Below are 24,823 nucleotides of genomic sequence, written 5' to 3' on the forward strand. Positions count from 1 at the left end.
ACACACTTTTTTTTGGGGGGAGGGGGAGTGGTGGTGCTGGGTCTTCGTTGCTGTGAGCAGGCTTTTTCTAGTTGCAACGAGTGGGGGCTGCTCTCTAGTTGTGATGCACAGGCTTCTCATTGCGGCGGCTTCTCTTGGTGTGGTCTCTAGGGTTCGTGGGCTTAGTAGTTGTGGCCCGTGGCCTTTGTTCCTCCACACCATGTGGGATCTTCCCAGACCAGGGATCGAACCCATATCCCTTGCGTTGGCAGGTGGATTCCTAACCGCTGGACCACTGGGGAAGTCCTCACAAATGCTCTTATTCTTGATTTCTTCTGCTCCCTTTCCCCATGTGAAGAGTTCTTTCTCAAAAAAAAAAAAAAAAAAAAAGGGAAATCTCTTCCCATAAAACGTCTTTTCACATCTAGCAGAATCCTACCTGAAGACCTTAACATTAACTAATTTTTTTTTCCTGGCAATGCTGTCATGCAGGATCTTAGTTCCCCAACCAGGGATCAAACTGGGGTCTGGGATTGCAGAGTCTTAACCACTGGACCACCAGCGAAGTCCCTGACATTCACATTTTAATGATGGAAGTTTTAATGAGAGTTATTGAAAGGAAGATATTTTGTTTACTGTTTCACCTTGGGGATAATATTGAACTCAACTAAAGAAAGCTTAGGTTTGGGAAAACCAGCTTCCATAGTAGCTGAAATTCCAGCAAGAGTGCCACTTGTGTCTTGCTTTTCTTCTTATATCATTTCCACTTTGTCAGTCAGCATTGTCCCTGAAGCCTCAGGAGCCGAGTGGTGATAAGCAACGGAAACTTGCTCAGTTGCCTGTTTTGAAGTGTCAACAGATTTCAGGGGTTCCAGCTTCTGTAAGTCCTAGACCTGACATACTTCAGAGATGTGTGAATGATGAGTTTTGTTTTTTGGCTTTCATCCCAGATCATAACAGCAGCACTTCAGCAGTTCTGGGTAGACATCCTCCCGGTGGATGATGGCACCCCTAAGATTGTTACCAACCTCGGACTCCAATGGCTGGAGTACATGGATGGCAAGGTAAGGCCTTCCATCTGCTACTGTCTCACTAACCAACTTGGGCTCTATCCGATTTGTGACAATATGAACAGAACTATTCAACTCATGTCTATTCCTCCTTAAGTAAGGTGAGTTCTTAAGATTGCTGAGCTCCATGAGTCTGGTTAGAATTGTATTATAGTTTAATACATAGTTTAATACATCTGTAAGATGTTCTTACAGAACGACCCCCAAATATAGTAGCTCAAACAGGATAGAATTTTTTTTTTCTCACGTAAAGCATGGAAGTGGGGAGGTTAGGGGTCCACGTGACCAGAGATGCATATTCCTTCTGTCTTACTCTTCTGCTATCACTAAAGTGTTGCTATCAAAAAGCAGGGCCAAAACTCCAGCTGTTCATCAGTACTGCATACCATGGGAAGAGGAATATAGAAAAGCAGGGGGCAAGGAACTTAATTTCAAGCAAGTGATACAGAAATTAAACACATCACTTACACTCATATTGTTTTAAGAAGAAATTGATCCTCTGGCCCTATCTGTTGCATGGAGTGTCTAGCTGGGCAGTTTGGTGCTCAGCTAAAAGTTTGTTGACTAGAAAAAGGGGAGGGTGGATTGGGGAAAACTTCTTGTACATGCCATAGATGGAAAGGAAGTAAGTTTTTTGGTAGATGAGTATCATCAGAGGATTTCTAGAAATTTAATTTTTTTTCTCCTTTTCCTAAGTCCCAATTGGGTCATTTTAAGATATGCCATAAGTCTCACCTGGTACCATGTCAAGCATTAAATTCTCATTTCCACCTAAACACACACAGTTCTTCAGCTCAGTTTGGGAACTGGTTTCATACTTTTGTTTGTGGTATTGCCTCTAGAATGTGAATTTTTCCATTTCCATGTCACTGATGAGTTGGTTGTATATGTAGCAGTGGTGTTACAGCTTTCCACTGAACTCATTGGGAATTTTAAAATATATGAGACAAAATTAGTACAGATTCCTCTTATGCTCTATTTGGTATTTTTCTGAATACTCAGAACCATCCTATTCTCTTCTTCTCCGATTGGTCTTCCACCTCCAACTCTTACCCTACTGCAGTGACTCTTATCAAAGTCATCAATGGCCTCAGTTTCACCAAATCAAAGATCACTTACATGCCCTTATTTTACTAGGCCTAGTAACATTCAATAGTGTTGCCCATCCTTTTTTTCTCTCAAACCTTTGGTCTCATTAAATATTTATTGAATGAATAAATGAGTGAATTAAAATTTAGCCAGTACATTGAGCAGTATTGGGATATTATATATTTGTCTGTCTTAATTTCAAGCACTGTAATCAACTCTTATATGGTATAAATTGGCCATCTTCCCTGGATTGTATCCTTCTTTCAAAGTTCCAACCTTCTTTCAAGGCCAAACTCAAGCCACCCTCATCCCTAATCTAGATGGAATGAATTGTCCTGGCTCCCTAAAACTGTGGTGCAGTCTTTTCTGAGCCTCCCACTATAGCACTCACCACAGTTACCTTGCTTATAAGCCTTTCTTCCCCAAGAAAGAATGAACATCAAGGGCAGAGGCTGGGATGGTTTCTATCCTCATAACCTCTTCGATCCTGACAAAGTTTTCCAGGCAGTAAATGGACTTAGTAAATCATGGTTGAACTGAATTAAATCTGAGTCAAAGGGTCTTGTTCCTGCTTTATTCCCATCTCAGGAATTAAATTTAATGGGTTTCTATTCCAGGCAACCAACTTGATCACCAAGAAGGAACTGCTGACCATGGACCCGGACACAGAGGACCTGCAACTTGTCTATGAGATCACCACGGGCCCCAAGCATGGCCACGTGGAGAGCAAGCTGCAGCCTGGCAGGGCAGTGGCTACCTTCACACAGGGTGAGCGTAGGAGCTGGGCTTCCCTGGTGGCTTAGGTTGTAAAGAACTCGCATGCAATTCAGGAGACCCGGTTTGATCCCTGGATTGGGAAGATCCTTCTGGAAAAGGGAAGGGCAACCCACTCCAGTATTCTTGCCTGAAGAATCCAATGGACGAAGGAGCCTGGCAGGCTACAGCCCATGGGGTTTCAAAGCGTTGGATACGACTGGGCAACTAATATGAGAAGTGGGAAGGGTCTGTTCTAACCCCAGTTCCGCTGCCTCCCTCATCTTTCTCGCAACCACTGCCAGCTACTTCCACCCAGGACCTATTTACAGACAAATAGATCCTTTGGCATCTAACCATCCAACAGTGAAATTTTACTTCTCCTGATATTTTTTTCCGTTACTCCAAATTATGGCCCCCAAAAAGAAAATTTTTATCTTTACCTGGCTTCCTCAGTTCCCAAATTGCTTTCAGTTTTGACCAAGTTGTTTGGAAAAGATCATGTGATACTTCTGGGTTTGCTTTCAAAACAAAAATAGCCACCAGAATTTATGAAACATCTGCGATCCTGTGTGGTTAATTTTTTTTCTCTAAAGGATTATGATTTTTTATGTCTTCAGCAAAGAAAAATCAACATGGGTAGATTGCTCAATAGAATAGTTGCCTGTTTGGAATCACATCAAGCAAACCAATTTGTATTTTAGTTTATTGGAAACTTTTCAGAGTCTTCTAGACTGCTGTAGGGGATGGACCTGATTGGGTAGACACAACTGTGTCTTACAATTTATGTGCCATATTTCCTTTTAATCCCTGTCCTCAATCCATTTTCTTTCCTAGCCCCATGTTATCTGTGTCTTGAGATGGGGGCTGTTTTAATCCAACCCCAGCTTTTCTCAGTAACACATACTTTCCAAAGAACCTCCATTATGAAGGAAGTAGGGACAGATATAAGCATATATGCATGGCAGACAGGGTCAGAAACTTTTCTCTGTTGGCTCAAAGATTTGCTTTTAACTTTCCATAGACATTTATTAAACTGCTTTTTTGCCAAGACCCTGGGATTGTCATTGTACAACAGCATAAGGGTACTTCCTGTACACAAACAGAATTGCAGGATCTTATTTTAAGATCTGGTAGAAACATTTATTTTTAAGACTACAATCTTTTTTTGTTCCTGGAAAAATAAGTTTTGTCTGTAATACACTAGAAGAATAAACTGGCTGTCTTTACATCCCCTGGTTAATTCAGTATCTTTTTTTCCCACAGAGGATGTGAACTTGGGGTTGATTCGTTACGTGTTGCATGAAGAGAAGATCCATGAGATGATGGATAGTTTTCAGTTTCTGGTGAAAGACAGTAAACCCAATGTGGTCAACGACAACATCTTCCATATCCAGTGGTCCCTCATCAGTTTTAAATATACCAGGTACAAGTGCTATAGGTGTTCATTCTTCAGAAATGAAACAGGAAAGCAGAGAAAGCCCAGATGAAGCACCTTGGAGGTCAGCTGTAATCATCCAGTCATGATGGTGGGATGATAATAAGAATACAAATAATAATTGCACCAAATATTTCTTGAATACCATATATACCAGGCACTGTAGGGGGTAATTGATATACGTCATCTTGTTTAATGCTTGCAGTTACGAGATGAATAACCTTGTTGCCTCCACAATAACGAAGCTAACAGAGACAGAAATAGGTTAAGTAACTTATATGAGGGCTTCCCAGGTGGCTCAGTGGTAAGGAACACACCTGTCAATGCAAGAAATGCATGTTTGATTCCTGGGTCGGGAACATTCCCTGAAGAAGGAAACAGCAACCACTCCAATATTCTTGCCTGAGAATCCCGTGGACAGAGGAGCCTGGTAGGTTATAGTCCATGGGGTCACGAGAGTCAGACAAAACTTAGTAACTAAACAACATTAACTTATCTGAAGTCATATAGCTAATAAGCAATAAAGTCCAGTGATCTTAACCATCATGCTTTACCGCTTCTCCTGAAAGTATTTTTCCTTCTGTCTTCAAGTTTAGAAGATAATCCAGAAGAACTGATGGGGGAAAAGATACATTGAAAAAAATAATCACTGGCCTGCAAAGTCTTTGCCTTCTGTCTCCATTCTCCCTGTTCTTAAGCTTATATTCTCCCCCTTGCTCTTTTGGTGTACACAGAATTATGTATCTTTAGTTAAAAATTCATAGCTTAACACAGACAGCTCTTCAAGATGCTTTTGTAGTCTTGTTGGGGAGTCCAGAGGCAGAGAGTCACTGAGTGGTAAAACACAGAGCTGATTTTATAGATTAGATTATAACTAGGACTGTAATTTTTGTGGGAGATATAATTATTTAAATCTACATTTTACAGACCCACAAAGAAACCAATCTCATTATAATTCAAATGAAAATTGGATCTTGGGAAGAAAAGAAGAAAGCATGCGAACTTGGTTTCATGTGCCCCAGATGGAGGCTATCCTATTGTCACACACACTTGGAGAATGAGTGGAAAATATGAATTAACATATATATGTGTTATATGTATATGTAGTTATTGTCTAGTCGATAAGTCATGTCCAACTCTTTTGTGACCCCCACAGACTGTAGCTCACCAGTCTCCTCTGTCCATGGGATTTCCCAGGCAAGAATACTGGAGTGGTTGCCATTTCATTCTCCTTTATATACATACACGCTGCTGCTATTTACCTCTTACTTGTAACTCCTTCAAAACTGAATAAGTTGAATAAAACTGATGATGTTTTCTGGACAACCCTCTAATGTTTGATGGACTAACTAATACAGAGAGTCCCCAAACTGGCAATGAAGATATACCTCTCAAAGACACTTTGCCGGCAAGCCTCACGGCAGTAAGCCACAAGTCAAAGTTAATGGCCATCTTCAGTGATGAAAAACAAAGCCCAGCTCAGGTTGAGCTTTTCTCAACCTGGATAGCTTGTTATGAATAAATGGCACCTATATACTTTGCCTCCTGCTTTGCAATTCAACAGAAATTCCTACGTTAACAAGCTATGTTAATTCTGTGTCTTAGTGATTCCAGCTGCTATAACAGAATACCATAACCTTGGTGACTTGTAAACAACAGGAGTTTATTTCTCACAGCTCTAGAGGCTGGGAGGTCCAAGACTGAGGTGCTGGCAAATTCAGTGTCTGATGCGGCCCGGCTTCATGGTCCATGGAGAATTGAGTTCTTGCTGTAACTTCTCGTGGCAGAAGGCAGATAGAGCTCTCTTCTATGACGGCACTAATCGCATTCATGAGGGCTTCACTCTTGTGACCTAATCACCTTTGCGAGGGCCCCACCCCTGTTACTGCCACAGAGGGGATTAAGGTTTCAACATACAGATGTGGAGGAGCACACTTCCAGTCTATAGCACCTTGGCCCTCCCCCGTTGTCATAAAGCCCCATTTGCCTCGACACCTTTGTTACCTTGGCCCAGTTCTCATTTTCTTACCTCTGACACCACTCTGGCTCTTTTAAACACCCTGGAGACCTGGTCCAAGTTATTAATTGGCTTCCAAGCAGCTTTCTTCCAAAGGAACTCACTGACCTCTGCTAATCACTCTACCACACTGGGACGACATCATTTGCTCTTTCTTTGTGGTCTGAAATACGGAGGGCATAGCTCTTATGTGCTGACTGTCCTCCAACTCCTTCTAAAAATGGGGCAGATATCCTTCTCCATCCACTCCTTCTTTGGTCACCTGCTTCTGTGACTGTCACGAGTGAATAGAGTCCCCCAGTTTACAGCTAACTTCTTATAGAAACCACACCACCTCCTCTCAGAACTGTCTGACCCCACTAACCAACCCTCAGAGATAGGCATTAAGCACATGGATTCTTCACAGCCCTTTCAGAATTTCAGAGATGGCCTTTTTGTGTGCTTCCAGCTACAACGTCAGTGAGAAAGCAGGGTCAGTGAGTGTCACGGTGCAGAGGACGGGGAACCTGAACCAGTACGCCATTGTCCTGTGTCGCACGGAGCAAGGCACGGCCACCTCCAGCTCCCGGGTGGGCTCCCAGCCGGGACAGCAGGACTATGTGGAGTATGCTGGCCAGGTAAGGTGGGCATGGGGGCCTCTGACTCCTGAACTGCCGGCGGGCTGCAGCCAGGCTGGGAGGCGGCTATCGTCAACTGTGCTAGTTTCCCCCTTGTTTACCCAGCTCCCTGCCCGTTGCACCCTTCCTCGGGTCACTGCGCTACGTTGGTCTTCCCGCAGTGCCCTCTCCTTCACAGTCTGTCTCGTCCCTGCTGCAGTTTTAACTGCTGTCTGGCTTCTCAATCTTCACATTTCGCTTCATGACCAAGAAAAGTCTCCCAGCACCATGCTGTACACTCAGCCTGTGATATCCTAACCTTTCCTCTCTACTTCTCATTACCTGAAGGGTAGGGAGACTAGTTGGGGAGCTCTTGGAATCCGCTGCATGAGAGATGAGCTTCATTTATAAAGTGAAGGTGGAGTTTTCAATTAACGAATACACACTACTATACATATAAAATTGATAACCAACGAAGACCTGTTGTATAACACAGGGAACTATACTTAGTATTCTGTGATAACTTATAAAGGAAAAGAATCTGAAAAGAAGACATATGTACGTATCACTGAATCACTTTGCTATATACCTGAAACCAGCACATTGTAAATCAACTAAACTCCAATAAAACAAATGAAGTGAAGGTGGAAACAAGTGCGTGGATTCAACAGACCAGTAAGAATTGATAGGATTCAGCAGTGGGTTACAGAGTGGACAGAAGGGAGAGATGGATGGTGATGCCTTTGCTGGGAGGGGACACCAAAGAGGAGCAGGTCTGGCGAGGGGGTGATCTTGATTCTGCTTTGGACATGTTGAGTGTGAGTTGCCTTAGAGAAAATCAGTTGGCAGCTGTTTGAATTTGTAGGAGTGTAGATACACACATATGTATGCATGCGTGCACACACACACACATTTGCACATGTCTACGTGACAGTGGTAGCAGTGGTAATTAGTGCCAGGGTGTGAATGAAGGAGAAAAAAGAAAAAGTGAAAGCAAAAGAGAAAAGAGGACATAAATAATAAACTCCTTGGTGGCAGGACGCCCTCTACGTGTCAGATTTAAGTATTTTACAATACCTGGCACTTATTAGGTATTTATTAAGTGCTTTTTAAAAGTAGTTTCATTATTCTTATGGCAGCATGAATCCCTGTAAAGAGAAGTGGGCTCTCTTTCTGAAGCATTTCAGCTGGACTAAGCTAATGCCTCTTACGTCAAATTTTTTTTTTTCATTTTTACTGAAATGTAGTTGATCTAAAATGTGTGTTAGTTTCACGTGTACAGCAAAGTGACTCATATATATATTCTTTTTCAGTTCTTTTCCATTATAGGTTATTACAAAATATTGAGTATAGTTCCCTATGCTATAAAGTAGGTCCTTATTATCTTACATATGTGAAAGTCACACAGTCGTGTCTGACTCTTTGTGACCCCCATGTACTATACAGTCTTTGGAATTCTCCAGGCAAGAATACTGGAGTAGGTAGCTATTCCCTTCTCCAAGGGATCTTCCCAGCCCCTGGATTGAACCCAGGTCTCCTGTATTGCAGGCAAATACTGAAGTGGGTATTCTATCCCTCCTCCAGTGGATCTTTCCAACCCAGAAAGTGACCTGGGGTCTCCGGCGTTGCAGGCAGATTCTTTACCAGCAGAGCTATCAGGGAAGCCCTGATATCTTATAAATAGTAGTATGTATATTTTAATCCCAACTTCTAATCTATGTCAAATTTAAATGAGAAATTGCAATAGATCAGATAAGCTAAGGAATCTTTTAGCAAAATAATAAAAAAGAGCACATACTTGTGTTTTTCAGAGAATGACAACAGACAGTGTGCTCTAGACCTAAATACAGACCTTTGAGCATTTCACTTAGCTGGGAGCATTTTAAAATGTGGATCTTAGTAAAACTTAATTTGATACATTGATTAGATGTGGAATAGTACATTTTTATTGATGAAAAGCATGTGTGTTTCAGATTTGTGTGACCCCAGACGTTTAGGACTAATTTTCACACATTTTAGCTATTTCACAAAATGCAGTCCAGGCCCACTGCCTTTCCACTCCGTTTTAGACTGATCCATAACTCTGGTTCCATGTGTAGGTTTTAAGCATCATCTTTTTTACAAAGACAAAGTAAAACCAGAAGAAATCCCTATAAATTCACAATTATATGCATATAAATTAATTTTTCTATTTTATATCAGGCTAAGTTAATTCACATTATGGATCTACTACATCTAAATGGGAAAGGATGTAATAGTAAAGTTAAAATTCAGTCTGGCCTGTTCATAATGTGACTTTCTCTGAATTCAAACTCCATAATTCAGTGCACTGAGATTCTATGTCAGTTTTAATTATATGAGGAATATGGTGATGATGATAATATCTTGCATTTGTTCCATGCTTTAAAGTAAAGTTAGTGCCTTCATTTTACATTGTCTCATTTAGTTCTCCCAGTAAGTATGTGAAATAGACATATTGTTGTTATTTAGCCAATGGTGAATCTGAGGTTTGTAAAGTTTTATAGCCTAACCCAGCTTAGAAGTAACAGAGCCAGGACTTGAGGCCAGAATTTCACACTCCAACTTCAAAGATCTTTCCAGTTAAACTTGCCACAAATAGAAGGAGAACTGAGTAATCAAATGACTTGTGCCGTGACTTTCCTGGTGGTCCAGTGGCTAAGACTCCGTGCTTTCAATGAAAAGGGCCTGGGTTCCATCTCTGGTCAGGGAACTAGATCCCACATGCCAAAACTAAGAGTTTGCTTGCCACAGCTAAAAGATCCCCTGTGATGCAACCAAGACCCAGCACAACCAAATAAATAGGAAAGCAATATTTTTAGGTGATTAAAAAAATGACTCTTGCTGTCCCAGCTGAGTTAACAAAACAGGATATGACTAGTTACCTACATGATTTTCTACATGTACCGCATGGTAGGAGACATCTCTTCCTTCCATGTCTGTATGCCGTGAATCAGCCCCGGTGTGCAGAGGTAGAATGGGGAGAAGTGATATAGCGGGAGGGATTGGCTGGAAGAACCAACTATTTCATCCAGTGGCCTGCCCACTGGACTTGGGTCCTCTTTTTTCTTATGATGCTCTTAGGGAGCAGATCAGGGGAATCTGAGGCACGGCTTATCTCCTTGTTGTTTCCTTTGTGACAGGTGCAGTTTGATGAGCGAGAGGACACCAAGTCCTGCACCATCGTCATCAACGATGACAATGTGTTTGAGAACGTCGAGAGTTTCACCGTGGAGCTCAGCATGCCAGCGTACGCCCTACTAGGGGAGTTCACCCAGGCGAAGGTCATTATCAATGACACTGAGGACGAGCCCACATTAGAGTTTGATAAGAAGACCTACCGGGTCAACGAGAGTGCTGGCTTTCTGTTTGCACCTATTGAAAGAAAAGGTCTGTTGGTGCCCAAGGCGTCAAGGAGCTGTAATAATAGCTAACGTTTATTCTGTCCTTTTCACATGCCATGTGCTCATGTACCATGTTAACTCACGTGTGGGGATGCATCACGGGTTATCAACTCACTTCAATACCCAATAACCATCCTCCCTACAGTGAGTTCTACAGACGGATTCTCCGTTGAAGTTGTTTGCATGCCCATTTATTCTTTAGTGTGACCAGAAGGCTAGTTACATTTGGCCTTGCAAATGACTCCTGAACTCAGAGTTCTTAATCAGTCACCCAGTCCAAAAATATTTAGTAGCCTTGGTCAAGGCAGGCAGTTACAGTGTGGCTTCCTGTCTTACTTCTTGGGAGACTGAAAATGTATTTAAAGATTTCCCCATGTGAGTGTCACATGTAGAGCTCAGGTGAGAAATTAACCATGTGTGAGAAATAAAGGGTGATTCCACTGGGGTGGAAAATCAAAAGAAAGATCATATGGATTTATGACTGTGAAATATTGTGACTTTAATAACACATGGAAATTGAGGGAGGGGCTATATGTATATGGATTTTTGGTTCACTTTGCTGTGCAGCAGAAACTAACACAATATTGTAAAGTAATTACAGTCCAATAATAATATTTAAAAACAAATTTTTTTAAACACATGGAAATTAGATCCCTATTCAAAGCCACAACCAGACTGTAAGTGATGATGTCAGGTATTTTGTTGCATCTGCTGATGGTGTTAGTGTGGCCAACACTACAGGTAACACCAACCTTTGGTGATGCCACTCAGAGGACAGGTGAGTCTTGTTGGTTGCTCTGGGTCAGCCAGCTGAGCCCAAATAGCCTATCACCCAGGTAAGTGGCAGCGCTAATACGTAAAGTCGTTTGTTCAGAGAGGCAGGGTGTTTTGTTTTGTCTTCCTTTTTTTTTTTAAACAGGCTTGTTTCTCCCTGGGAACTAAAGTGCAGAAGTTTATTCAGAAAGGCAGTGAACTGCTCATAGCACTTGTGTGCTATGTATATGCTATGCTCATAGTAATTGTGTCTTTAGGACACAATTACTTTTCTACTTAAAGTACCAAATATGTTTCTTCTCCCTCCACCTGCTGTGGTCTTAGATGGCGGGCAGTGAGTCTTGTGAATTAATAGAGCATGAAATTCACAGAATAGGAAATCCATTCCAGGTTGTTTGGTGAAGGATCTGGGATATGTGAAATCCTCAAGTGGCTTAGACCACAGGCTTAAGACACTGCAAAGTAGGGACATTTCCTGTTAGAGTTTGGATGGAATATGTCAAAAAGAATCATACCCATCAAAATTACCAGAGATTTTAAAACTTGAGAAATGCTCATTCAACTATTTTGGTGTTCTTGCCATTTGTGTTTCAGGGGATTCAAGCAGCATTGTATCTGTGATTTGCTACACGGTCCCCAAGTCAGCTATGGGCAGTAGCCTCTATGCTCTAGAGTCGGGCTCTGATTTTAAATCTAGAGGGATGTCTGCCGAGAGTCGAGTGATATTTGGGCCTGGTGTCACCATGTCCACCTGTGATGTCATGATCATTGATGACAGCGAGTATGAAGAGGAAGAGGAGTTTGAGATTGCCCTGACAGGTGCTTCCGACAATGCCCGCATCGGAAAGGTGGCATCTGCCAAGGTGCTCATTGCTGGTCCCAATGATGCTTCTACTGTGTCCTTGGGCAACACAGCTTTTACCATCAGCGAGGATGCAGGTAATGGAGAGCATCTCTGGGCTCCCCTCACTCATCTCCTGATCCCTTCCTTAAATAGTTTCCTCTTAGTTTTGAGAACGCCCTTAAGATGTTGAGAACGCCATTCCTCAGTGACACCGTTGTCAGTCTGAGGCAGGTAATACTCAGCATCAAAACCAAGAATGAAAGATAGTGAAGGTTAGGGAACTCCATTCACTTATCTTGCTCTGCTGACTGGTGGCAGGGAGAGACCTGACTTAGAGCTCACTGGCTGACCTCTGTGGTCCAAAGGGAGGGTGTAGTGCTAAACATTTGCACGTGAAGGAGGGGGATATGATCTGTTGAAGATGGAGGTAAATTAGTGTACTGCAACTGCCATAACAAATAAATTCAAAATTTCAGTGTTTTAACAATGGAACTCTCATTCCTATAACAGCCCAAGGCAGTCAGTGGGCAGATTTCTTCCACCCAGGTCTCTTCCCTCTTTGGGCTCCACATGGATCTCAAAGTCTTCCTCATATTGTTGACAGACATCCTGCTATTAATAGGAGAGTCAGTGGTTGTGCTGAGCATCTGCTAACCTGAGTTCCTGATCAAGGCCTTGCACCTCTTTGAAGGTGATATTCTTAGCAATAGTAAAAACTAAGATTTTGGAGTATTTACTGAATGCCAGCCACCTTGCCATGTGCATTGCATTCTTTCTTATTTATAAAGAAGAGCAAATGGAGTCCCAGAGAGGTGAAATAAATCATCAAAGACCAGATAATATAACAGAACTGGATTAAAATCCAGACCTTTCTATTATACCGTGTTCCCTTCCTCATACAACAAATGCCCAGCCATGACTACTTGTCACCTCACAGCTATTGGCTTGAACAGTACGATTGATGGATTGGTCACGTAGCTTTTCTCTGACTTTGGTTGTGAAAACAGCTAAAAATTTACATACATATCATTAGGGCCCTACAAAGTATGTTGTCACAGCGGCCAGAAGATGAGCTTCTTCCTGAGATAAGCAATAAGCACATATGGTTTAAGTAATGATGTGTGCAGCACTCAGATAGAATAGGGAAATCCCCCAGTTAGGAACATTTAATTAGGGACATTCAGCTCCAGGCCTCATAGAGTCCCCTAGCTGGTTCTTCCTTAATTGGCTATTTTCTAGCTCATCCTTGAGGCCCTCGTCTCTGAGTTTCTTCTCCATAAATAGGCTTAAGGTGTTTTTCAGTGGACCCCTCTTTGTTGTTGTTGTTCAGTTGCTCAGTCGTGTTCGACTCTTTGCGATCCCATGGACTGCAGCACGCCAGGCTTCCCTCTCCTTCACTATCTCCCAGAGTTTGCTCAAACGCGTGTCCTTTGAGTCGGTGATGCCATTCAACCATCTCATCTTCTGTTGTCCCCTTCTCCTTCTGTCTTCAATCTTTCTCAGCATCAGGGTCTTTTCTAGTGAGTTGACTCTTCGCATCAAGTGGCCGAGTGTTGAAGTTTCAGCTTCAGCATCAGTCCTTCCAATGAATATTGAGGGTTGATTTCCCTTAGTGGACCCTCCCCTCTTAAGTCCATTGTTCTCCTGTGAAGAAGCCACAAAACTGCTTTCCCCTAAAGGCTGTCTTCCTGGCACCACCTCCTGCAGGGGCCCTCCTGCAGGTCTGCTCTTAAACTTAATATCCATACAACGAGGGATGGTGACACCTCTGGACCTCAGAGGGCACACAGAGCATCACTGAACGTGGACTAGGCAAGGTGGCAGGATGCAGCTGCTGCGGCAAGGGAAGACATTGTTCTGATAACCACACTCACACTCTGGTTCAAGGCTGACCACTGAAACGTATGCTTCTCAATTCAGGTACAGTGAAGATCCCAGTTATCCGCCATGGGACTGACCTTTCCACCTTCACGTCTGTCTGGTGTGCCACGCGGCCCTCAGATCCAGCTTCTGCCACCCCAGGAGTTGACTACGTTCCCAGCTCTAGGAAGGTGGAGTTCGGACCAGGTGTCACTGAGCAGGTGTGCATGTAGAGGTCAAAGGCCAGATGGATTATTCATGTCGTCTCTAGTCTGCTCTCCAAAGTCTTTAGAGGACTCTAAAATATTGAAATATTACTGTCTTCCCTTTCTTCAGACATCTTCCCTTTAAGATGTTTAGAAAAGCTCATGGGTGATAGACACCAAATTATTAGAAGGGATTACCTGTATGGCACAACTGTAGATCCCAAATGTAATATTGTGAAGTTAATATTGTAATTTTCATCTTTTTAATGTGCCCTTTGGCTTCCAACTAGGCAGGATGAGACAAAAACCAGCTTTGTCTATCCTTTCCCTGCTGCTGCTGCTAAGTCGCTTCAGTCGTGTCCGACTCTGTGAGACCCCATAGACAGCAGCCCACCAGGCTCCCCCATCCCTGGGATTCTCCAGGCAAGAATACTGGAGTGGGTTGCCGTTTCCTTCTCCAGTCCTTTCCCTAGCCTCACCCTAATTTGATGGTTTTGACGTCTGTGTTTCTGAAGGGCTAAGTTGCCGTTACTTTCCCATTCACCTCTGGGATGAGGAAAGGGGAGTGTCGAAGAGGCGAAAGACTTGTATTTCAGGACCATTGGAGAGTTCAAAAACAGAAGCCAACAAAGAAACTTAGATCTTTGACAAACTCTCCAAATGCCATTTTCAGCATAATATCCAGCATCACGGATTTAGGGTAGAAACTGCACTTGATTGATTTCAGATGTCTAGAGAAAAAACACCTAGGGTATGTGATAAATAGATCATCAATTTATGGATTTAAAAATTTACTGTAAGACCAACAGAGAAATACAAGTTGTTACTTTTGCCCTAATCTCCCAAAGGCAAATAAGTGTTGGGTGGTGAGTATTCTATAAGATTTGCTTTAATTTTTCCTCTCTTTTTTAATTAGAAAAAAAACTTATGGAGGGGTATGTGCTAAGTCAAGGTGTAATTGACATATAACATTATATCAGATTCAGGTATGCAACATAATGGTTCAATATTTGTAAATATTGTAAAATGAACACCACAATAAGTCTAGTTAACATCCTGATTTTCCTCCTAGTATTGCACCTTGACCATCTTGGATGACACTCAGTATCCAGTGATTGAAGGGCTGGAGACATTTGTGGTTTTCCTCAGCTCCCCACAAGGGGCCGAACTGACAAAACCCTTCCAGGCTGTCATTGCAATTAACGACACATTCCAGGATGGTAAGAGATTGGGGATACCAGCTGGTGGCTCAGATCAGATTTCTATTATTTCCTTAATATCCACATACATAACATTGGAACTCATTCACATTTTCACTCAAGAAAAGTGTGTGTGTGTGTGTGTGTGTGTGTATGAGTACACGTGTGTGCACATTTTTAGAAATATGGGGCAGAAATAATCATTCATGTTTCTGGCACTCTGCTAGGCACACTTGGGGATTATTGCACATTCAGTTCCAGGTCACCACTTTAAAGTGAGTATCACGATAAAGCAAGGCAGATGAATTTTTTGGTTTCCCAGTGTATATAAAAGTTTACACCATACTGTAGTTTATTAGGGGCCTGCATTGTGTCTAAAAAAACAAAAGTACCTTAATTTTAAAATATTTTATTGCTAAAATGCTAATCATCTTAGCCTTTCGCAAATCATAATCTTTCCTTCAGTAGAAACATCAAAGATCACTGATCACAATCACCGTAATGAATATAACAATAATGAAAAAGTTTGAAGTATTGGGAGAGTTACCAACATGGAACATAGAGACACAAAGTGAGAAAATGCTGTTGGGAAAATGGCATCATAGACTTGTTCAACACGATTGCCACAGATCTTTGATTTGTCAAAAATATAGTTTCTACAAAGGGCAGTCAAGTGAAGTACAATAAAATGAGGCATGCCTGGTTGGGCTGTGTCCTCAGAAACTCAAGCTCTAATTGGCGGATCAGACCGTCAGACAGAAAAAGTAGAATATATTATGATAAATGACCGAATAATGTGATAAATCTGGTAGTGTATGGGAGAAGAGGCTGAATCGTAACTAAGTGTGGAAGAATCATAGATTTCGCAAAGGAAGTGATATTTAACCAGAGTCTTTAGGTGTGGTAGGAGTTTATCTAATGGATAATAAAGCGTTTCTAAATGGAGAACTATAGTATATGTAAGGTATACAATTTTGAAAGATGCATATTTGGAGAACAGTGAGATGCTTGCTTTTCCTTCGAGCCTGGCAGGAGGTGAATGGGAGGAAATGAAATGGAAAGACATGTTGGAGACAAGTTCTATGATGTCTTATGTTCCAGCATCAGGAATTTATAGGTACAGGGGAGCAGCAGATGCTTCTGAGCAGAGGAGTGGTGTGATTTTTGTTAGAGGAAATAAATACTGACCATCCTGTGGGTGATGTGCAGGAAGAAATAGACACAGGCACCTGGACAAAGTGGCACTAATGGTAAAGAACCCGCCTGCCAACGCAGGAGATTTAAGAGACGCAGGCGCAATCCCTGGGTCGGGAAGATCCCCTGGAGGAGGGCACAGCAACCTACTCCAGTATTCTTGCCTGCCGATTCCCATGGACAGAGGAGCCTGGCGGGCTATGCTTCAGAGGGTCACAAAGAGTCGGACACAACTGAAGCGAATGAGCACGCAAGAGCACCTGGACAAAAATATGAGTGCCCACTGAAGAGCTGGCCTCCGTAACAAGCGAATGAACAGGAAAGCACCGTTGTTTCTGGGGAAGAATTGGTGAACTCTAAAATTGCCAGATTCTAGAGTTGGGTAGAGAAGATCAAGTCAAACCTTTCACTTCAAGCAGGGGGACCCTCCTTAGCCTCTTTACGGATTGACATAGAACCCACAGTGATGTTTTTCAGTGTCATCAAAGAAGGAACAGGAAGCCCAGCAGGGTTATCACCAATGTCTTTGTTTTTAAATAATTTATTCACTTACATAGTTTTCAAAAAGGCTTCCTAGGTGGCTCAGTGGTAAAGAATCCATCTGCCAATGCAGGAGACATAGGTTTGATGCCTGGGTCAGGAAGATCTCCTGGAGAAGGAAATGGCAACCCACTCCAGCACTCTTGCCTGGAGAATCCCATGGAAGAATCCCAGTGGACAGAAGAGCCTGGCTGTTTACAGTCCTTGGGGTCACAAAGAGTAGAACATGACTGATCAACTGAGCACACATAACTAAGAAAAAGTAAACAGCAAAAATCATACTATGAAAATTGTCTTCCTTCTATTCCTATCTCCCAAGCCTCTGTCTCCCCTCCCTGAAGAAAACTATTTGAAGCAGTTTTTTGTTATATGTTTTCATATATCCAAAATAGTATCTTATTTTAGACTTAGGTTTCTTGAGGTCTAACATACATAAATCAAAGTTCACCCACCACCACAATCCAAGGTGTTGAATAGTTCCGGCATCCTACTTCCCTGAGTGGTTTGACACTATGCTTCCACAGCAGAGGGTATAAGTTTGATTCCTGGTAGGAGAAGTAAGATCCCCTGGTAGAGGATCCCGCATACTGCCTCCATGGTCAAAAAAAAAAAAAAAAAGAAAGAAAATCCTTGCAAAGTCAGCTTTCAGCCTCCCAAAGTGATCTTAGCTCCTTTTAGAAATGGCTGTTAAATCATCTAAGTGGCTCATCTCAGAATATTTTCTGTTTTCACCTTTCTCTTCTGCTCTGATACCTAGAATTAGACTTGGTGTTGCCCTGAAGATGCTGAGCAAGGCAAGAAAGGCCTTGTAGCTGCTACTGCAGGGCAATCTTGTATGTGCAGTTGTATCTCACCATTAACTCAAAGAACGAGAGGTAGGAGTTTTCCTCAATCACAGACTTAACCATCACCCATACAGAGTCCACTGCATTCCAGGCAGGTTGTGTTTGCACTTACTCTGTCAGTTACTAAGAAGATTAGCAGGTGATATTTTCCATGCCTAAGACTGGTGCTTAACACTAGGGATTACAGAGGAGTAGAGAGTCGAGTCCTGCAGTCTATTTCAGGACACCAGACTTACACAATGTGAGGATTACTGCAAATTGATGTTCTCAGAGAGGTGTTGGCAATAGTGCGTGATACCCACTGCGAGCCCGGGAGCCTTCCTTCTCCCATTCACACATCCTATCCTGAAATAGAAATGGTTCTGCAGTCAGACAGAACTGACCCTCAGGGCCAGCACCCTCACTTCCTCTGAGGACTGTAGTGAGGTCCCCAGCACCAGGCCATGGGCCTGTATTTTATCCATGGCCTGTTAGGACCCGGGGCACACAGGAGGAGGTGTGCGGCAGGCTGGGGAACTAAGCTTCATCTGTATTTGCAGCCACTCCCCTTTGGACGTCCCTGGTGGCTCAGACCGTAAAGTGTCTGCCTACAATGCGGGAGACCCGGGTTCAACCCCTAGGTCACGAAGATCTCCAGGAGAAGGAAATGGCAATCCACTCCAGTACTCTTGCCTGGAAAATCCCACGAAAGAGCCTGGTAGGCTACAGTCCATGGGGTCGCAAAGAGTCAGACACGACTGAGCAACTTCACTTTCTTTCACTTCCCACTTTGGTCTCATGACCACCTGAGCTCCACCTCCTGTCAGATCAAGAGTGGCATTAGATTGTCATAGGAGCGCGAACCCTACTGTGAACTGTGCATGCGCGGGATCTAGGTTGTGTGCTTCTTATAAGAATCATCCCAAACCTGCCCCCTTGCACCCAGCTCCTGTCCGTGGAAAAGTTGTTTTCCATGAAGCCATTCCCTGGTGTCAAAATGGTTGGGGATCGCTGCCTTGTAGGGTTTGTCAAGAGGATAAGAAATGACGTGTATGGAAGCCCTAACACAATGCCTGACCCGGGTCAGGCCCTTTGTACATCTTAAGCTCCATGCATAAATTTGTCCCCAGATCCAAACTGCCTTTCCTTTGTCTCTGCTCAGTCTCCCACTGAACTGAGGGCTCCTTAAAAGCAGAACCTCTTCCCAGAAGACAGTCACGAGAAGTGTTTACCCACTTCTTTCTTTTCTTTTCCTCTTTTTTTTTTTAAGCAAATAGGCATGTGAAAGAAAGGTGAAGTGAAAGTGAAGTCAGTCAGTTGTGTCCGACTCTTTGCGACCCCATGAACTGTAGCCCACCAGGCTCCTCTGTCCATGGGATTTTCCAGGCAAGAGTACTGGAGTGGGTTGCCATTTCCTTCTCCAGGGGATCTTCCAGACCCAGGGATCGAACCTGGGTTTACTGCATTGCAGGCAGATTCTTTACCCTCTGAGCCACCAGGGAAGCGATAGGCATGGGCGTATGTGTTTAATAGAGGGAAAAGGGAAAGAAGTCTTTTACATCTCAAGAGAAATCTAGGGTTGATTAATACATGACAGGGCCCAAACATTACCACTTTAGCTTTTAATTCACCTCCACCTTGATGCCTGTCAAGCCAGCAAAAAAATCAATCTAAAGCATTAGATAAAATCTACCATGAGCAGAAAAGTTTTCTTACTTGTGTTGCTTTTTGCCTGGCAACAAGCTCCCTTCTTGTCTTCATGTGCAAGGTCATGTCATTCCCACCCCTTTCTTAGAAGCACAGACAGTTGTTCTGGATGGAAAGAGTCCCAGATGGGTAATGTTTAGGACCTCATACCAAAGTCACTCATCTTTTTAGAGATATCTTCTGGGTTTTTCTTTAGTGATGAATGGTAATGGTTAGGCTTAGCTCAGATGATAAATTTGTTTTATTTTTGCCAATGCCGATAGTTCTGAGCAGTGGACAGGTTGGAAGCAGAGAGCTTTCTGTATGTTGTCTTGCACAGAGCTTTGTGCTCACCCATTCTGTTTGTTCCTTTCAGTTTGGGCAAGGCATGTCCAGGAAGCAGCCAGGAAATACGTGTTTTAGCTTTCAGGTCATCTTTCTGCAGCTCCAAAGATGATTTGACATATGACCGGACAGATGACTACCTCTTTGTATTTTTCATAAAGAAAATAATAACTGTCACTCAGCAAAATGGTGGTCTCAGAAGGAGACATGCTTTAATGCAAAATGTTACCTAAGGCCTTATAGAAAGCAAGGAGGAAAAACTGATCCAGTGTATTCAGAAGCCTGGAGATGGGAAGCAATACACACCATGATATAGTAATTCCTGCCAATATTTGCTTCAAATTTTGATGCTGGAGAAGACTTGAAAGTCCCTTGGACAGCAAGGAGATTAAACCAGTCAATCCTAAGGGAAATCAACCCTAAATATTCATTGATGTTGACTGATGCTCCAATACTTTGGTCACTTGATGCAAAGAGCCAGCTCATCAGAAGAGATTCTGATGCTGGGAAAGATTGAGGGCAGGAGGAGAATGGCATGACAGACAGAGGGTGAGATGGTTGGATGGCATCACCAACTCAATGAACATGAGTTTGAGCAAACTCAGGGAGGTAGTGAAGGACAAGGAAGCCTAGTATGCTGTAATCCATGGGGGTCACAAAGAGTTGGACACACCTTAGTGACTGAACAGCAACAACCAACATTTGAGTGCCTTCTGTTTACTGTATTGAGCACTGATCTCATTCAATTCAATCCTCCCAATAATTTTAAAAATCAGATATTAACATTTCCAATTTACATATTTAAAAAAAGGAAAAAGCAAGGTTCAGAATCTAAGTAACTTTTCCTGCCGAGAGAGACTGCCAGCTTGCTTAGTCATGTCCGACTGTCGGACATGTCTGACTGTCTGTGGGACATGTCCGACTGTTGGGCGTGTCCGACTGTGGGACATGGACTGTAGCCTACCAGGCTCCTCTATCCATGGGATTTCCTGGGCAGGAATACTGGCATGGGTTGCCATCTCCTTCTCCAGGGGATTGTCCTGACCTGGGGATGGAACCCTTGCCTCCTGTATTGGCAGGCGGATTCTTTACCACTGCGCCAGCCACTGGCCAAATACAGCTTGTGGGTGTGTTTTGTTCGGCTACAATAGTTTTGGCCTGAATGGAATTTCTTTTTACTATTTTAATTGCTTGCTATTTTGAAATTTAGGAGCTATGACCTAAAAATGCAGATCTCTGGCTTCATTTGAAAATAGGGACACCTGCCAACAAAAGAATGAAGCTAAGGGGCAGCCCTCTTAAAACACGACCTGTTCTTTCCTCTTTACCAATTGTCCCTGTTCTCTATTGTCTTTCTGGCCCGGCCACACATGTGAGTGGTCATTTATCATCAGTTTTACACTGCTGTTTTCCTCTTTGTAGCCTTAGAAGGAACATGAACATTTTGGGGTTCTCAGGTCTCAAAATTTTTCTTCCACCTGGCGCATATCTTTATTTGCATCACCTATCTGCATCTGAGATGGTGACTGTTCCCTGAAGCTGAGCAAACTTGATTTGTTCTATTTTGTTGGAACTACGCTCACAGTGGAGCAGGCTTCCATGGTGGCTCAGAAAGTAAAGAATCTGCCTGCAATGCAGGAGACTGGGCTTCGATCCCTGGGTTGGGAAGATCCCCTGGAGAAGGGACTGTCTATCTATCCCAGTATTCTTGTCTGGAAAATCCCATGGACAGAGGAGCCTGGTGGGCTACAGTCCCTGGGGTTGCAGCGTGGGACATGACTGAGCGAACAACACTGTCACTTCACTTTCATTCACACTCATGGTGGGAACAGTTTCTTGGTCCTGAGAGCGGTAGGCAGGCCTTGAAATCTGCTGACTGCCTGTTATTTATCAGCCTCTGGTGGTCCTTTAGTGGCACCTTCCTGCCAGATTGCTGAGGGCCCACGTGGGCTATCGCCACCTCCCTTGGTGTCTCGCTAACAATGCCTCCATCTTTCCTTCTCTCACCCAGTGCCCAGCATGCAGTTTGCCAAGGATTTGCTCCTGGTGAAGGAGAAGGAGGGCGTCCTGCATGTGCCCATCATTCGGAGTGGAGACCTGAGCTATGAGTCGTCGGTGAGGTGCTATACTCGGGGCCTTTCAGCTCAGGTCATGGAGGACTTTGAGGAGAGAAGAAATGCAGACTCTTCACGGATTACGTTTCTCAAAGGGGAGAAAGTAAGTGGATTCATGGTGGCTGAAAGATGGGCTTCTCTCCTTCCTTGATGCCTTTATTTGTCCATAGTGAAGTAATTCAGACAAACTCTGAACATCCTACTACTACTACTAAGTCGCTTCAGTCGTGTCCGACTCTGCGATCCCATAGACAATGTTTCTAATTAATTGTTCATATCGGGTTGGCCAAAAAGTTTGTTCAGAGTTTTCCATTACATCTTACAGGAAAACCTGAACAAACTTTTTGGCCAACCCAATACTTTCGATGATATCATCTCTTCTACGTAGCTGTCTTCTCTGTTGCCCACTTAGCACCAGCTACCTATGTCATTGGTTGACTGGGAAGTTTAGATGGTGTAGAATCTTTTTGGAATTTAGCAGAATCAGATGACTAGGGACTTCTCTTAATCTGAAACTACATTGAAAAGGAATGCACTCCACAAATGTTGCCTAGAGGAAACGGTTTTCTAATACTTGGGTCCCAGTGGCAAGGCAGTACACATTCTGGTATAGGGCCTGCAGTACAGGATTACACAGGTGTAGAGTTAAGCAGATTCAGGTCCGGGGAGTATTTTCTTGGTAATATAATGCAAAATGATGCATACAGATATGGGAATTCCTGAGAAATTCCAGTCACTAAATATGGCTGCATCAGAATCAAATAGGGCTTCCCTGGTGGCTCAGAGTAAAGAATCCACTTGCAATGCAGGAAACTCGGGAGATGCAGGTTTGATCCCTCCAGGAAAGATCCCCTGGAGGAGGAAATGGCAACCCACTCCAGTATTCTTGCTGGGAAAGTCCCATGGACAGTGAAACATGGCAGGCTAGTCCATAGGGTGACAGAGTCAGACATGACTGAGCACACACACGCCAGAATCAAGCCTGCAGCCTCAGTGTATTTCCAAAGCATGTGCTGAATGGGAGTTGTATTTCCCCAGTTTTTGGATCTCAGTTTCAGATGACTAAGTCAGTTGTGGCCCTGATTGCAAGGCTGCAGCCCTTGGTTCAGAGTATGCAGTTCCCACTGTTGAGTTCAAGGCCTTTTCTTATTTTGTTGATTGATTCATTTCATTTTACCCCTATTCTGCAGACAGTCACAGTCCTTCCCTATCTGAGGTCATCAATCCATTGTCTGTTAATGTGTGTCTCTTATTTGTATTTGTTCTTTGAAAATGCCTCGCTCTTCATATATATCATTTTTAATTTATAAAACTGCTACTGTGTTATATTTTTCACACGTTTTCTGTGTTTTCTCAGCAATATGTTTTGGTATCTGTGCATGTCATTTATGTGTATATCTAATCTGTTGCTTCAAACTGTTGCCTAGTATTTCATGAGGTGCACTTACTACATTTTACCCATTCACTCTCAGCAATAGACAGTGAAGATCCTCCGTTTCAGTTCCCAGTCACCTCCTAACACTCTGCCATTACTAACAGTACCACTAGGCAAATCCTCCTACCTGTCCACTTAGTCAGCAGCAAAATTGCTGGACCACAGGGCATGAATGTGCTTAATTTGAAAAAAAAAATAGTATTGGGATACTTTCCAAAATGTCACTAACAGGACATGAAGGTTGTTAAAACCCTACATCCTCTTCTATACTTTTCCAGTTACTGATTTTTACTAATTTGATATGTATAATATTATATCTCATTTCAATTTGCCTTTGTCCAATTATTTCTATGCTTTGCTCAGATGGCAAAGAATCCACCTGCAGTGTGGGACACCTGGATTCGATCCCTGGGTTGGGAAGATCCCTTGGGGGAGGGCATGGCAACCCACTCCAGTATTCTTGCCTGGAGAATTCCCACGGACAGAGGAGCCTGGCAGGCTACAGGTTGCAAAGAGTCAGACACAACTGAGCAACTAAGCAAAGCACATGTTTGTTAGTTCACTGAGTTTCCTCTTACAAGAATCTATTATTTTTAACCTTTGTTACTTATTTTATTGTATTGCTATCTTTTCCTTACTGATTTGCAGTAGTTTCTTGTGTACTCTAAATATTTTCAATATTAATGATTCTAAATAGTAATGTTAATCCTTGTCAGCTTTAGACATTTTAGCTTCTATAAGCATAGTTTCCTTTTCTGTCTCTCATCTACTGCCTTTGACCTTGGTGTTCTTAGTTGAACAGAAATCTTCATTTTGATATAATCAAGCATATGAAGTTCAGTTCAGTTAACTTCAGCTCAGTTGCTCAGTTGTGTCCGACCCTTTGTGACCCCACGGACTGCAAACATGTGAAAGTTTTGCCTTATGATTAGTTCTTTTGAAGTTTAGCATAAGAAGACTTTACCCATCCCAGGTCACCCCAGATTCTTCCTCCATTCTTTACCACCAAAAGAAAATAATAGTTTCCTTCTCTGAGCCTCTTAAGTCTTTTACGCATGCATGAGTCATAAAACCCCTGTCTTAGTTTTGTATTTTATGGGAATTTTACTGGTGGCAGGTTGAAACACATATTAAAACACAGACATAAGTACTGTAAATACAATCTTCAGCTTTGAGTCTGCATGTCTGTATTTGTTTTAAATTCAAGAGAGGATTCTCTGCCTATCCAAGAGGCAGTTTGTAATTTAATAAAATCATAAAGAAAATACAGCTTAGTAGTCTAGATGTTACCCACATGGCAGCCTATTCATAAGCATGTTTTGGAATCTTCACCTCCTTCGTCATTCTGAGCAATGTCTTTGGAACTTGTCATTTACTAGAATGTCCTTTTTTAAAATTTATTTTTAATTGCAGAATAATTTTTTTTACAGTGGTTTCT

The 24,823-nt window shown here is 42.8% G+C and overlaps 1 protein-coding gene across 1 annotated transcript in view; it reads left to right on the forward strand.

The window, feature by feature from the left end:
- FRAS1 (Fraser extracellular matrix complex subunit 1) overlaps positions 1 to 24,823 on the forward strand; it is a 317,287-nt gene that overhangs the window by 249,879 nt on the left and 42,585 nt on the right. Inside the window, exons 50-58 of the mRNA XM_068974976.1 lie at positions 930 to 1,043; positions 2,756 to 2,906; positions 4,158 to 4,317; positions 6,795 to 6,963; positions 10,104 to 10,350; positions 11,733 to 12,077; positions 13,903 to 14,063; positions 15,121 to 15,268; positions 21,848 to 22,053. Of these exons, the coding sequence (XP_068831077.1) occupies positions 930 to 1,043; positions 2,756 to 2,906; positions 4,158 to 4,317; positions 6,795 to 6,963; positions 10,104 to 10,350; positions 11,733 to 12,077; positions 13,903 to 14,063; positions 15,121 to 15,268; positions 21,848 to 22,053 (1,701 nt within the window). The remainder of the gene's footprint in view (positions 1 to 929; positions 1,044 to 2,755; positions 2,907 to 4,157; positions 4,318 to 6,794; positions 6,964 to 10,103; positions 10,351 to 11,732; positions 12,078 to 13,902; positions 14,064 to 15,120; positions 15,269 to 21,847; positions 22,054 to 24,823) is intronic.

Source organism: Capricornis sumatraensis, chromosome 7 (assembly GCF_032405125.1).
Source record: "Capricornis sumatraensis isolate serow.1 chromosome 7, serow.2, whole genome shotgun sequence".
Lineage (NCBI taxonomy): Eukaryota > Metazoa > Chordata > Mammalia > Artiodactyla > Bovidae > Capricornis > Capricornis sumatraensis.